Source organism: Oxyura jamaicensis, chromosome 4, assembly GCF_011077185.1.
Source record: "Oxyura jamaicensis isolate SHBP4307 breed ruddy duck chromosome 4, BPBGC_Ojam_1.0, whole genome shotgun sequence".
Classification (NCBI taxonomy): domain Eukaryota; kingdom Metazoa; phylum Chordata; class Aves; order Anseriformes; family Anatidae; genus Oxyura; species Oxyura jamaicensis.
The window spans coordinates 66,771,682-66,787,233 of record NC_048896.1 but is presented as its reverse complement, the minus strand read 5'-3'; the positions used below and the strand labels follow the sequence as shown (position 1 = coordinate 66,787,233).

General features: G+C 39.9%; 1 protein-coding gene across 6 annotated transcripts in view; it reads right to left on the bottom strand.

The window, feature by feature from the left end:
* Window positions 1–15,552, bottom strand: part of ANKRD17 (ankyrin repeat domain 17) — a 75,214-nt gene that overhangs the window by 40,790 nt on the left and 18,872 nt on the right. For all 6 annotated transcript variants that reach the window (XM_035323998.1, XM_035324001.1, XM_035323996.1 and 3 more), the window contains exons 2-9: window positions 12,850–13,003; window positions 12,083–12,239; window positions 10,135–10,282; window positions 9,697–9,844; window positions 8,614–8,847; window positions 6,668–6,762; window positions 822–1,059; window positions 124–315 (exon numbers count right to left, since the gene is read on the bottom strand). In XM_035323998.1, the coding sequence (XP_035179889.1) occupies window positions 124–315; window positions 822–1,059; window positions 6,668–6,762; window positions 8,614–8,847; window positions 9,697–9,844; window positions 10,135–10,282; window positions 12,083–12,239; window positions 12,850–13,003 (1,366 nt within the window). The remainder of the gene's footprint in view (window positions 1–123; window positions 316–821; window positions 1,060–6,667; window positions 6,763–8,613; window positions 8,848–9,696; window positions 9,845–10,134; window positions 10,283–12,082; window positions 12,240–12,849; window positions 13,004–15,552) is intronic.

The following is a 15,552-nucleotide window of genomic DNA, read 5'->3' as shown; positions in this document are numbered from 1 at the left end:
TTACAATTCGACAAACTTTTGCAACCAGCTTCAACAGACTGCTAATCAAAGTGTAACCAATTTGGGGACATGATTAAGGTTTCGTTAAGTCTCTACAAAAGGACTAACAAAATTACTCCATACCTGCAGCTAATAAATATTTAACCAGCTCCAAATGACCCTCCTGAGCAGCCTCCATCAAAGGTGTTGAACAACCAAGTTCTATATCAGCTCCTGCTTTAATAAGAAAATCGGCAACCTCCAAAAAGCCTCCACAGCAAGCCAGAGTTAGAGCAGTTTCTTGTGTCTCCTCTGTTTGAGCATTGATATTTGCTCCTTCAAGAAAATAAACACATATCAGAAAATACTGATTTTTTGAAAGCAATAGCAGCATATTAAGCTATTTATTGTTGCACAAGGTATCTGTTTATATCTCATTTCTACAGCTGCAGAAGTATCCTTCTGAAGTCATGACACATCAAATCTCAGTTTCCTTTTACTACTCAGGGAACCCCTCTGAAAACTCAAAAGTGCTTCTCCACAGCTTTTCAGTAATAAAACATTCTCAAGATATGCCAAGGATATCATGCAGAGTGCAAGTTACCCACGTTAGCCCTTCAGTGTACAATACCTATCTGAAAAACGCAAAGCTGCTCTGAAGAACAGTTCAGGATGACCACTTAAAGTATAACGAAAAGTACTTCACTAAATAACTGCTCAAAAAGAGGGTGATGGGTTGTTCAGAAGTTGTTCAAAAAGGAACCAATATAATTGTAATATATTAAAAAAACGAGACACATGCCTACTGAATTGTAGTCAACAGAAGGCACTGCAATAGTTACCTTGACCAAGTAGTAGCGCCACCATCTCTTCATGGCCTTCTCTAGCTGCTTCCATCAGTGGTGTGTATCCTTCATCATTCACCTCTTCCAAGTTAGCTCCACGTTCAATTAGCAAAGCTGCCAGTTCAACATGCCCACCACAGGCTGCCAAAGTTAACGGAGACTCGAAAGAGTCAGCAGGCATGTTCACCTGAGCTCCGCTATCAAGAAGTAATCTTGCCACTTCCACATGGCCATCCTACGAGAGGAAAAAAAAAAAAAGTTTAAGAACTCATAACAAAAAGAAACTTGCTGTTCTTTTTCAAAGCCTAAAGAACTCACCGTCTGAACTCCATCAAATGACACATAAGAGCAACAACTAAGGAAGTCCAAAAATATAACAAAACTTCCTTACAGATTTTCTTAAATATTTGGATAAGGTCCACTGTTAAACAGGTAACTGGAAGAACTTCAGGAACACTTTTATTGAATGTGCCTTGTTCAAAAACAGCATTAGGATACACATACCAAGCTTTCCTGCTTGCAAACTGGTTGACTTCACAGAAGGCACACGAGTTCAAATGTTTGGTATCACTTTAGTCAGAGGGGAAAAAAAAAAAACAGCTCAGAGAGCTTGGCATTATTTTAAAAGCATGCCTCCTCCACAAGAACAATACCAAGATGCTTTAACACCTAATATTTGTCTTCACTGAACAATGTATACAGAACTGAAGACTGTCAAATTTACGCAAGGAGCAAAAATCTTAGGAAATAAGCTATCACAAAAATGCATTTATGTTCTTTCAACAAATGTACTACTAATGAGGGAAAGCAGTGTATTAAATGAGAGTATTAAGAGAATCCAATCAATCTTTTTACTTGGACATGAGAACAGGTTGTAAATGTTCTTCTAAAATTCTACAAAGCCTTTAAATTGCCAACGAATCACAACGTCAAGGCTCCACGTTTCGTCAAGAACAGGGAACTTAGATTCAACATGCAGTTGCATTATTTGTTATGCAGTATATTTTTCTTACAAAATCAACATGTCAGAAACACGGTTGGTCCTCATCTCCATGAGGACTGCTAGTATCTCAGATTATTTACAGATTCCCAGCTTTTGGGGAGGGAGATGAAAGAAAGGACATGGCCTACATTAAACAATTTTGCTTCCTTACTATCTTAAAAAGCCACGCACAACCACACTGCTTGTCTCTTGGCACTTGTAGAACTATTGTGCTTCCTGCTCGATTTTAGAGCAGTCAGGGCTTGTTTAGTCTTTTTCCTTAGAGGGAGAAAGTGAGACCATTTGTCAGGAGTTCCTCCTAGATCACAAGAGCCACCTCAAACTATGGCTTTCCCTTGACAGCAGTCTTAAGGTACTGTTGTCAAACTGGTTACCCAAACAGAGCTCCTGCATTTGCTTGCTTGCTTCCTTTGGATAACAAAGAAAAGAAGATTTGAGCATATGACCTTTGTCATATTTCTAGCACACCACAGATTCAGGAACTTAATGAAATGACATTCCAGCTGTATGCTTACATTGAAATTCTGACAATGACATATCAAAATGCCATAAAAATCTGGTTTTATTTATAACAAAGACAAATCAGCTTGGTCACTGCAGTCCAACAGCAGAAAATCTCCAAGTTGGTTTTCTCCAGATCACTGAAGCTTAGAGTAACCAGGCAGGGAAAAGCCTGATAGACAGAACACAGGAGGGTAGCATAAATAAAGCACCTGCTTACCACCAACACAAGGCTCTCTTGAGGTTGTCATTGACAAGGTAAGTACATCCTGAACTAAGATTAACTATTAAGAAGCAGCCAATTGAAGCCATTGACATCCTCACCAAGAAACAGCAAACCAAAGCCATCATTACCTTCAAGAAGCTAGAAACCATAACCTTAAAAGCTGTTTCCCAGACAAAACACAAAATTGCATCTGACACATTCCAACCTCTTTATCTGAAGCATTTTATACCTTATCATTTCCAGGGAGCACAGCAGAACTTTGTCTCAGAAAAAGATCTAGGCCATTAACTAGGACATACTCAGTTTTTTTTTTTTTTTTACATGAAGTGACAACACTATTTCAGGGAAAACCTCCAAGATTCTTTCCTTGAGGAAATGCAGGGGTGGTATCTCGACCATCAGGCTCTGGGAGAACAACTCACTAATCATTCCAGACTGATTTAACTCAATCATGGCAAACAGCAACATAAGAGTATGCTTCAAAGTTCTGTACATGGGCTGGGCAGGCTTGAAAATAACTGCTGGTGATTAACCACAGCAGGGACTTTTATCTCTGTTTTAACGAACTTTGCAAAAGGATGGTGCTGTTCAGCTCTTCTAAAATATGTTTAAAACCCCTAGTGTTATTTGATCACACAATGTTGTCTGATGAATCTGTACAAGTGTACCAGGCATATTTTGAAGATCAACCAGTGGGCAATCAGTACTCATCCCTTACTGGAGAAAGTTACATTATTTCAGTAAGAGGAAGCCCAAACTAGATAAACCTGCTTTTTGCTCCCACGAGGCAAGTCACATTGCTTAACAACTCATTTGCATTAAACCACTACTGGTGTGTATAAAAAAGCTGTTGCACAGAAGTCTTCCTCAATGCTTTGTAGGACAAGGTTCACACGGTCTCTTAGGCCTGTATGTAAACGCTGTGCCACAGATAAGTTCCCTAATATATACTCAATTCAGTGCTATCCTAAAGGACAGTTTTCTTGCATTACTGAAGAAAAAGCAACTGTTTCTGCAGTAAAAGCATGCTGAGATGAGAAGCCTTTGCTGTATTTTAGACTGCAAACTTTTTAAGTACTACCACAGAAAGCTGCTCCTTCTGAAGCAAAACCAAAGATCCTGATAACATCAACCATCTCTCAGTCAATTAATTCTCAGACTGCATGTGGAAATGCCCACTTAGGAAATGTTTCCAGAGGGAAGATGGGACACCAAGGACTTTTTCCTATTGTTTAGGAAGAAATGGGTCCCAACATTTCTGTGAGTCCAATTGATGTGTTAGTCTGTTGGTGGAGGAACATGGGGAAAGGAGGAAAACAAAGCAAGGAAAGCTCACTCCGCAGCTCCACAAACTAGCAGCATTCTCTGCAGTCTGCCAAGTTGTCCCAATGAAAGACTACTGCAACAAACAAGATTTTATTGCCATCTTCTAGGGAACTCACTGCAAGCACAGAATCCATAACTATATGGCACACTTATTAATATTTCAGATTAAGAAAGAGTAGCTGAAGTCCTGTTTATCTGCATGCCTTGCTTTCTAATGACTTCTTGAGAACTACCATTGTTAATGATCCCCCTATGTGAAGTCATTAACTTATTTCAACAGACAACTGTGGCTGAATTTAGAATCATTAGTGTTGTTATTTCAGGAAAGGGAAGACAACTAAGTTAGGTTTCTAAGAAGCATTTGTGGCACTCATCTATGGCCAGTCATGAGATACTACACAAGGTTTGTGACAAAAAAAAATAATAACCCATGAGAAATCTAGCTAGAGAGGATAATAAGAAAGTAATTAAAGAGGCAAGTTTTAAGTTTTATGTTGAAATTGTACATACTGATGAAGAATTACAAAAACATATGCATAAGGCATTAACAAAATTTCTGATCTAAGCATGCCGCAGCTACAAACCCTAAATAGAAAAGGAAACCTCTACAGAAAGGTTTCTTCAAAGCCTCACAGACATTCACATATTTCAACTAAATACAATTAAAATTAAGGGGGGGGAAGCCTAGTTCTTCTCCTTTTTGTTTTATCTTCCTTCTCTCCGCCAAAATAGGTTCCAATTCACACACAGTTCTAGAAATGAAAACTGGTATCTGGCTGAATTTCTCATTGTGCTAGCCCTGCCAACCCTTGGTATTAAACAGTATGGGGCTAACTCATACCAATGTACCCACTTCTCTGAAAGGGGGCGCACCAAAGCCTAAACTGTTAGTGCAGAAAAAGGGAATCAAGGAGCACATTTACTCAAAAGTAAACTCCAAAGGAAAAGGCAAAAGGAATTGAAACCTCAACCTGAGGCTATATGTAGTAAGATACTACAGTAAGTTATCCAGTAAGATATGTGCTTTAAAGGTGATGCAGATAAACCAGAATTACAAACCTGGTTAAAGCTTATGAGTACCTCAAACAAAAACACCATATAAAGACTGCAATTTAACAAGTTTTCTTCACCACAAAAGCTTTCAATAATCATAAATCGAACATCAATTTTGCAATTTCAGCATTGAAATGTACTCATACATAACCTTTTCAAGTGAAAGTTAAACCAATATTTATGTTATACCACAACAAACTAAAAATCAGATTTCTTCTGTCTTATTAAATTTTATAAGAGGTAATTTATTTTATGCTGTCATTTTACAACTGCCTCAGATTAGGAGGCCAGCAACATGGAAGTATTTTTCTTAATTAAGCTTGTTAACAATTTCCCCTTTCGTTTCCTAGGTGCTCCCCACACAGCCTCTGGTCCTGTGTTTTCAAGGAGTAAGGTGAGCCCTACAGTCCCCATCATAAAGGCATGGACTTCTTGGATGGCCACGAAGATCATCAGTAGGCCAAAGCACCTCTCCTATGCATACAGGCTGAAGGAGTTGGGGTTTTTCAGCTTGGAGAAGAGAAGGATTGAAGGAGACCTTATAATGGTCTTCCAGTACCCAGAGGGCCTACAGGAAAGCTGAGAAGGGACTCTGTCAGGGATTGTAGTGATAGGACACAGAGTTTTAAATCAAAACATTACAGATTTAGATTGTTGAGAAGAAACTCTTCACCACAAGGGTGGTGAGGAACTGGCACAGGTTGCCCAGAGAAGCCATGGATGCCCATCCCTGGAAATATTAAAGGTCAGGCTGAATGGGGCTTTGGGCAGCCTGGGCTGATGGGAGGTGTTCCTGCCCATGGCAGGTGCTGGGACATGGGTGGTCTTTAAGATCCTTTCCAATTCAAACTATGCTGAGATTCTATGATAAGTGACTGGGTGAATCATACTGAAACAAGTCCCACACACACCCCTAAACATAAACACCAACATTGGAAGATGAAAACTGGGCTTACAAACTCCTTAAACATGCCTAGGTATGTTAAATGCTTCCAATAGCCAGGTTACAACCACATTCATCACCCATGTTTAGTGCCTACTGTAATTGTCAAAAGCATTTCAACAGCCACTCTCAATCTGCTTTAAGTTACAGTCATTTGGAGATGGCTGTAAAAAACATTTCTACATCGTACACTCAGAGTTGCTCGCCCAGAAACTGGCAGAATTAACATTTAAAAGCTATGTTTTCTTTAAATACTTAACTAGTGTTTACATCTGGCTATCTTTCAATTCATGAATTCCTCTGAACTGAGGTCACAGAAGTATCTCTTATCAAACCAGCCCTACATGATTATTATTGGACAAAAAGCCAAAAGTAACTGACATAACACAAAGGCAGACAGACTACATAAGCTGCTTCAGGACAAGCACAGCCTTACTTGCTGACTCCTACCACTTCAGAAAAAAATAAGTGCACCTGGACATAACATAAACCTTGTTATTCAAAGAATGGGTTAATCTCTCTCTCTCACTGTCTCAAGAAATTAACTATTTTGTCAGCCATAAGAGCAAAAATTTTAATTTTACTGTTTTAGGAAGTACCATTTTTCCACCATGGATTTTTTTTTCCATTTTTGCTTCATTGTCTAACAGAAGTTCATGACATACAGAGAATCAAAATATCACACAGTTGGATTCCATACCAGAAAGAGGCCAAAAAGAATCATTTTGTTCATCTCCTGCAAGTGAAAAGACAATACATTTGCCTCACTGATAAAGCCATGAATCTCTTACCATGCAAGCCTCCATAAGAGCAGTGTGCATTTCATCTGTCTTGTGTTCCTGGTCTGCACCAGCTTCCAACAGGAACCTCACCATTTCTAGGTGGCCTGTATGGAGAAAGTACTTAACAGTTACAAACCACTTTCAGCAGGTACATTTCACAACTGTAATAGAAAAGGTCTAGCATAATATCATTAAGGTAGCAAAAGGCTATGTTAGAAGAGAAAAATGTCAGTAAAACTGTCTCAGCAGGCAAGTTCATATCTAGAGGTTTAACAACTGCAGAAGCCCAATAGCATACTTACTAAAAATATCATCCGATTCACTTAGTGGCTTAAATCATGTCTGTATTGTATGCATTCCTTGAGGTGACATTAGAGCCGACCAGTACAAACATCAGGTTTACTAGGGTGATTTATTATGTCTGAAGACCTTACACTTATTTTTTTTTTCAACTACAGAATGACAGCCTTTTGTTTGGTTGACAGATTTTTCTGCTTCTTCCTGCTCAACACTAGAGATTTAGGGTTACTGTGGTTATAAATGGTAGTGTAAACAGCCCCCGAGCTCCTATCAATCCTTAGGCCACAAAACAAAGAAGGTGGACCTTCACGCTGATATTTGTAGAATTCAACCACTTATAGAAAACCTCCAACTACAAAGGCACTTAAAAGCTTTTGGAAAGTATTTATTCTACCACTACATTAATTCTTGACTATAGCTTTCCAAGTTCTGGAGGTACGTCAAGTCCAGTCAGCTCCACTATACAGTCATGATTCACTCAAGAAGCAAACACAAAACCAAGCCAGAAAAAGCTGCTTTGTAACTCAACATGAATAAAGCTAAATCTTAACACTAGGAATACACCTAGTAACAACACGAAGCACACAGATACTGCCCAAAACGAGGCTAGTCATTTTTCACCCTTTCCCCTTTATCTGGGAGAAGCTAGTGACCTTCTTGGTCTCAAGTATCCCAAATCATTCTACTACAGGAAGCAAGCAACACAAAAAAAAGGACCATATTTCTACTTCCTAAACATGAGATTTGGAATAACACAAATGCAAGAGATACAGACAGAACATAAATGGATAAGGGGTAATTTTAATTTTTTTTTTTTTAAACTCAGCTTTCCAAGCTCACCTCAGAATCCAGGGCCCAGGCATAATTCTTCAGGGAGGGGACAGTTTGGGTTCCCACTGCTCTTTCAAACAGAGCCTTTGTTCTGATAATCACCACAAAAGACAACTACCAGGGCTTGTGAAGGTGCAGTGTAACACTGCACCAGGAGTGTTCAAAGCAGAAAAACCTACTGCGATACCAGAGCAAGTACCTCTGTTACAAACATCAATTACTCTATGATTCCAAGAGCCATTCTAATAGCTCTAATAAAGCATATACTAAGTGACTATTACAACAACTGCTCTGGCTGTTTGCACCGATTTGGCCTTTTAATAAAACATTTTCATCTCTTGCTCAGGTGATGCAAGATAGCTGCCTAATACTCCAAAGGAGGCAGGAAAGTCCTGGTGCCTAAGCATTGACACCTAAAAGGCAAAGCCCCAGGTTCTGGATGTTTTCTAAGCACTAAGTCCTTCAAATTATTTGGCATTTCAGTACCTGAGCAGAGGTATCTTTTAAAACAGTTACATTACATAAAGTTTATCATACTCATTCTATGAAGAATTAATTTCTTGCTTCAGAAATCATTTAACTAAGAGAAAATCTTTCAAAGCATCATAGGACTCAAACAAAAGTTTTATATCTTAGTACTTACAGTCTCCATGCTGAGGATCGTTTTACATATGGTGCCTATGTGGTATGCAGTATCAAAGCCAGGATAAAAGTCTAAGTGTCTATTCATAGCCTTTAAATTAATATCATAACAGACAACAAGGCCGAATAATTACATATTTGTTAAGACTTTCCACACCTAAGCAAAGGCCTTGGTACTATACCTTTGTAACAAGCCAGCGTAAGTGCGCTCTCCTTAAATTCATTGGAATGCGTATTTATGCCTGCGCCGTTTTCTAACAGCACTCTGGCCACTTCCACATGGCCGGCACTTCCTGCTTCCATCAGGGGAGTGTGACCATTTTCATTATGGTCCTCAATACTAGCACCCGATTCCAGCAGTACTTTCACAACATCTACGTAGCCTCCAGCACAGGCATATGTAAGGGCTGTATTGCCTAGAGGCAGAAGAGAAAAAGTTTTAGAAAACAGAACATCAAATTTGACAATTTCTACTGGGAACCTGATGCTCCAGTTTACTGCTTTTACTGAGCTAACTACCTTAAACAATAAAGGGGGAAAATGAAGTAACTGCAAAACACAACTCAGTACTGACAAGCTGAAGATCTAAATGTGCCTGGTAACAGTACTGAAACTATTCTCCTCCTAGTTTTTTCCTGGTTAATCCCAACTTGCATCACAAAATCCCATCGCCCTTCCTGCTAATCAGCAGGGACATACCACGCTGTTAGAACAGGAAAACAAAGCAGTACTACTACTTAGAACTACTTCACTAAAAAACCTCCACATACACGCCTTCTCACATCCTAACCTGCCTCATCATTTAGGGTCGATAATCAATTTGCCCATGGTAATAGACTACACAGGATCTCTCCAATTAACAGCTGCATTAACTAGGAAAATTTCTTAACGCAATTTGGTCACAAACAGAAATGCCTACCAAACTGCCAAGAAATGTGCAAAAAAGGCCATCTTCTCATGCTTACTGTTTTCCTCAGGTTAACTAGACCTGCCACCAAATGATTTTCTCAGTACACCAACCCGGCAAATACAAATACCTTTCAGCTACTAATAGATTTAATCCACTTACATCCACAATCAACTACTGTCTTATAGCTACACAGAAAAATACATGAGCCAAACTGTATAACTTAGAGGAAGAGATCTGCTTGGAAGAGCTATGCTCAGCTGAGAGCCATTCTTACCAAACTTGTACATCAATTTCCCACAAGCCACAAGTCTCAACCTTCCAATTGTTTTCAGCAAGCTCTAACACACTTAGTTACCTGTTGATGACTGTGCATTCACATCAGCACCATGAGCTAGCAGCAACTTGACGATTTTGACATGTCCACCATTAGCAGCAGCCATTAGAGGTGTTATGTCTCCCTTAATACCTCGGTCTTCTACATTAGCATGCATCGCCAGAAGAACCTGTGAACAGAAGGATGATCAACAGCTTTGTTAGGTGACAAACCAGAACGTCAAGATAATTAAAATGCTACACAAAGCCACCTTCATGAACAGTTTTGTATCAGAAACTTTGAAAAATATGCACAAGGAATCCATCAGCAACACGCAGTTTGTGGGCAAGTCCTCATTTGTCATTTAACTGACATATTTTAGTACCTTAACCCTGCCTTCAGGTACACAAGGAAAAAAACATTAGTTCAATAACCACCTATTTTGGTACGAGACATACACAAAACAGCCAGAAAACCTACCTGTGCAAGCTCATAATATCCTGCTGAACAGGCTAAACAAAGGAGGCTTTCCCCTTCTTCTGTGTGCTCATTCACACTTCTTCCTTCAATTAGCAACTTCCGCACAGCATTTACATCTCCTTCTGAACAAGCCTCTGCCAAGCTGCGGCTTACAAGGTAGAAAGCAATAAGAAGTGAAAATGGACCACACTTCAAACACTTGGTCTACATACAGAACAAAAAGCCCCACGTGCCATGAGGACACAGAACAACCTGAAAACCATTGTCAACTGTTAAAGAGTTGGCATTTTTACACTTGAAGTTTTCTAAGCAACTTATCTGAAAAATCAACATGTACTCAACCACTCCTGTTACTCATTTCTAGCACAAGATTACAACAAGAAACATATGAAGAACAACCACTTTAATTATATTTTGCAAGATGTGCAAGAGCAACAGAGGACATATTCAGAGAAGACACTCTATGCACTCAACACAATGTTATGTCAGTATGAAGCCTTTTTTGCAATCAAATATGCGCCTTAGATAGCTAACAACTTTCCCTTTTGAAAGGCTACTACTACAGTACTGGAAACAAAACCCTATATTGTTAATTACTACCTAGCATAGAGTCTCCATCTATGCCAGTTTTGTATTACTGATTTGGAAACAGGTTTTGTCCCATTCATTCTCTCAAGTAAGGCTCAAAGAAAAAGAGACGCTTGGAACACAAATACAGTATCTTTAACTGGGTATTATTTTATGAGTATTCCATTCTGTATCCGCAACCACTAATCAGAGCTGTATTCACATTTTCCTTTGTTCTAGGAACTAGAGGACAGGAAAATGATTGGTCTTATCACACCTTTTTTCAGCACTGTTGATTAAACTGAAACAGATCACCTCCAACGTTCTTCACCTACAACATAATAAATGCCTTGACTTTCGAACGACAACCAAGCATTTAACTTGTGGCCCTAACTCAGACCTGCAGGAAGAGGTAATTTTCTCTTGGTTTGTTAAACCTTAAGTCAGAGAACTTTAGGTTCCCAGGTCATATTTCAGGTCCTATTTCATTTGTGCCACCAGAATAAATACACACACACACACACACTAACATAGAGAAATATTTCTGGAAAACATACTGTTCACCACATTTTCCACATTTATTTTTTATTTCCCACATCCCCCATCCTAGCAACAGCTTTGGCAACCTTGCTGTTAGCAGCCTTTTGAGGTAGCTGGGGGCAGGAACAAACACACAGAATAGAAGCAGACACAAAAGGAAAATATTCTACTCATCTTCATGGGTCCTGGTCAACATATCACAAAGTATTTCTTCTGGGTTACTCAGTATACAACAAATAATCGGTTAACTAACCAAGCAGATGCGTACTAGCAGTCTGTTTCTGTTGTATTGAACCTTAACAAGTGCCTAGAAGGGAACCAGCTTTTGCTTTTCCCTCAAACATTCACTAAAACTAAAAAACACCGAAAGCCAGGAAGCTGCCTCAAAAAGCTGAGCCTTTCTGGCTGGGGCTCTGTCCAAGGTCCTACACAACAGCTGAAAGCTGAAGGCTCAAGTCTCTCGAGACTGCTTTCCTTCCACCACAGTTGAAAAGGAGAGCTCAGAATTCTGAATTTTTTTGGGGGAGGTGGGAGGGGGGATTTGGGGATTCAGTATTTTTCCAAGGCCCAGGTTACTTACAAGCTTAGGGATTTCGTTTCTACCATTGGTCAAGTTAAAAAAGTTTACTTGAAGAACGATTGTTGAATTCTAAATAATACTAATTGTTTCATTTTCCCAATACTGACATTGCAGGTATACTTAACTGGAGAATCACAGATGACAACTTGGCATTGGTTCCACTTGAGTTTCATCATCTCATAGTCCAAAAGTATATGGGAAAAAACCCACCTCTAAGTAGCACACAACTAAAAACTGGATGGTGTAAAAAACACAGCTTACTTGTCTGTCTGCCCTGCATTTGCTGTACTTTCTGCTCTCATCCGGGTAAGTGCAGCAGCAGCTTCATCCAACGCGCAGCTCACCGAAGAAGTCAGTCTGCGAAGCACCTCAGGATCTGCAAATGCTTTACCATCAGCAGTCGACAGTTTACCTATTCCTTCCATTCCAATTTACAACAGGTTGGTACACATGCCAGAAAAGAAGAAAATGGACAAGTTGAGGCTGAGCCTTTCAGATCTCTTGAGTAAAGCATTGCAAGTATAATGAACTACAGCTTCCAAAAAAGGATTAACTGTTTACAACGTTAATTTGAAAGCTGCGCTCAGATGAGATGCACATGAGTGAAGCCCTCAAAGCCACAGAACACGTTATTTAACTATTCACAACTACTCAGTATATGCAACTAGCAATGCTTTTTGTGCAGTAATTATTACAAAACAAAGCCTCATTGAGCAATTCAGTTTTTGACAGAAGGCTGCAAGCCAAGGGCGGGTGTCAGTTTTTTGGCTTTTAGAAATCCAGATTTGGAGGAATCCTATCAGAGGCACAGCCTTCACATGAAATTAATTTTCTACTTTTCAAAGATTCAGAGCATTTTAATGAATTCCTTTCGTTTCCCTGATGTGCACAACCTTGCCACATTCACGCTGCTTTGCATCCTGAATATGTATCATGCCCGTATGGATTAGACTTATGCAAGCAGTTCCAGTATGGTCTCATGTGTCAAGAGCTTTGGGATTAAACCTGTATGGGACATGAGTACTTACCTGCAGCTTCAAGTAAAGCTTCTAATCTTGCCTGGGTTTCTGGATCTACTGTTCTTAGGTCAGCACCATCGGCAGTACTTGACAAAAGCAATTTGGAAGCAGTTTCCAACATAGGGTTTTCAAGATCATCCTGATCCAAGATGAAGGATTCGACCTGAAAAACAATGGATGTAGTTTAAGAATAACTACTGACCAAATTCTAATTAATACAACAAAAGCATAGGTGCAATCATCATCACTTCTGTGTTTGCTTTCTAAATACTCAGCCAAACCACCCTGAGTTGACTTAGAGTATTTTTCCTCACAGAAAGCAATTAGGTTTTCCAAAATCCCATACAAAGAATGTATCTTTTGTCTTCTTGCCCATTTGCTCTGTGACCAATATCCACGATACGCTAGGAAACTGGCTTCACATCTCTACATTGCACTCAATAAGCTTTAAGTACAACTTTACACAACAAGGGAAATGTCAAAGACTAAATATGACTCCAGAAGGCCCACAGGTGTAGCTGTCATGAGTTTCTTCTCTATCCAGTATGTTTTTCACCTCCCCAAAGTACAAGCAATACACTGAATGAAGACAATTATTTCACAAAACCCAGTTACCTCCCGAAGATGTGACCTACATCCACATTGCATTCAATTCTATCAGCAAGATTCACATTACCAGAAAAATTAACTATCATTGCTATTTTCAAGTTATCTGTTTTCTTCTGACCAGCAGAAAAATTCTCTGGTATCTCAGTAAGTCTCCTAAACCTCCATAAAGAAAAGGGACAGCAATTGCAGCCTTCACTGCCTGTTGAAGAAGGACCACGGTCAAGTAGTTCAGCAAAAACATTCCTCCAGGAGTTCCATCAACACACCCTGAAGTCTATTAACTAGTGATCAAACCATTTATTAGACTATCAAGACCAAGGTAACACACACACCAGAGCTCAAAAGCCTCTGCTTCTTCTACAACCGAAGAATCCAACTAGATACAAGTCTGCCAGGCAAATAAACCAACCGTCTGCTACCCGTGTATCACTGAAGACTCCAAATATCTCAGGGTAAAAGCAACTACCATCTATAATGCAGCAGTAATATACTTCCACGTGGAATACCATTTATCAAGTTAGAAATACAATTTATTTGATTCTTAAGTTTACGTCTGTCCCCAAAGCTTACCAGCAGTCAATCTCATGAGTGTCACGAGTTCAGATTCCTGCAGAGAAACACCCTAAGAATCTAAGGGCAGACAAACCAGCAATGTAACCAATTAATCTCAGGACTCCTGAGGGGACTCCTCCATCCTCCCATCCGTTCTTGGGTTCAAGCAAGGAGCTTACACCGTAACTGGTCCTTCTGTAGCCTGCCTCCAGTTCCCTGCTTGTTTTTACAAATAAGAGTAGGAAACTAACTGCCTCCAGCCCAGTCCAGTAGAAGTTAAACGCTGCATTCAAAACTTAATAGGATGTGGCACTAGCACTTTGCTCGAACCTCAACACCTTGCTTGCCTAGGAAGCTAGGCTGAGAACTACTTCCAAAATGGCTTTGTTTTATTTATCACTCAAAAGTTATCGTTAATAAAAATCTCCTGTCAGACAGCTTCTGGTAACATACAAGCATTCATCTTCAAAGCTGGGAACACGGCAAGCTCAAAAGGGATGACTTACAACTTGTGCTTAAAGCAGCACTGATGTGTCAGCAGCTGCCAACAAGAGGACAGCCCTGCAATATTGGACGCTGCTTCTCTGCACTCAATTTTCCATGCTCTCGGTGCAACTGGATACTCTCACATGGTGAAGGTAACTCCCAGTTTCCTCCCCAGTACTACAGAGTAGCCCACTCCTGTCTTGCCAGGTTCCTAAGCTGGTCACTGCCAGCTCTGCTCCACGCATCTCCTTGACCATTTTCCAGGCTGGTTTTGGTTCATCTGAGGACTTGTCATTTGTCTTCTTCCGAAGGACAAAGCTTGCTGCAGCAGCAGGCAGCAAGAGAAAGGAACTATTCCGCTGTTCAGAAGCCAGGAGACATATTTCACCACTGGAAATGCAAATTACCCAGAAGTTGCAAGGATTCTTGGCTCACCCAGCTCTTAAAGAAAAAATCTACTTTTTAGACTAACTGGAAAATCTCATCTGAGCAAGATATTTAACAGCTGGTCATGGATCTCCCTACCACTATGAACTATTTGCTAAGACGAGTCAAAACCCCAAAACCTCTCCCACACTCACATCCCCTCCCTTGACACCAGGTCTTTTGTACAGCTTAGGTTTCAAATGGAAAAAACTTGCCATTTTCCCCTTCCCACTAAGAAAGCAAAGATGGTGTGGTAAAAACAAATCACCTGAACACAAGGAAAGTGGCGCGAAAAAGCAATCCACCTACAAACAACAGAGCACCAATAAAAGCCCAAGGCACCAGAAGAAGACTTGTCTTGTGGGCTATTTTGGAAAAGGTCTGTATTATGCGCTCTCATTTAAGCACTATTTTAGAGCTATGTCTCAAGAAATGCAACTTATTAAATACCTATTTTAGAATATTTCATGACATCGAATATGCCTGGATTTCCTTTTCTAGGAGATCCATCTTCAACCTGTGACTTGCAGAACTTTTCACGAAGCCTGCAGCTACACCTCTCTTTCTCTAATTGCCTTTTATCTTAAGAGTTTCGTTAAATCCACAGTCTTGTTCTCCAGCCTGTTCAACATGACGCTG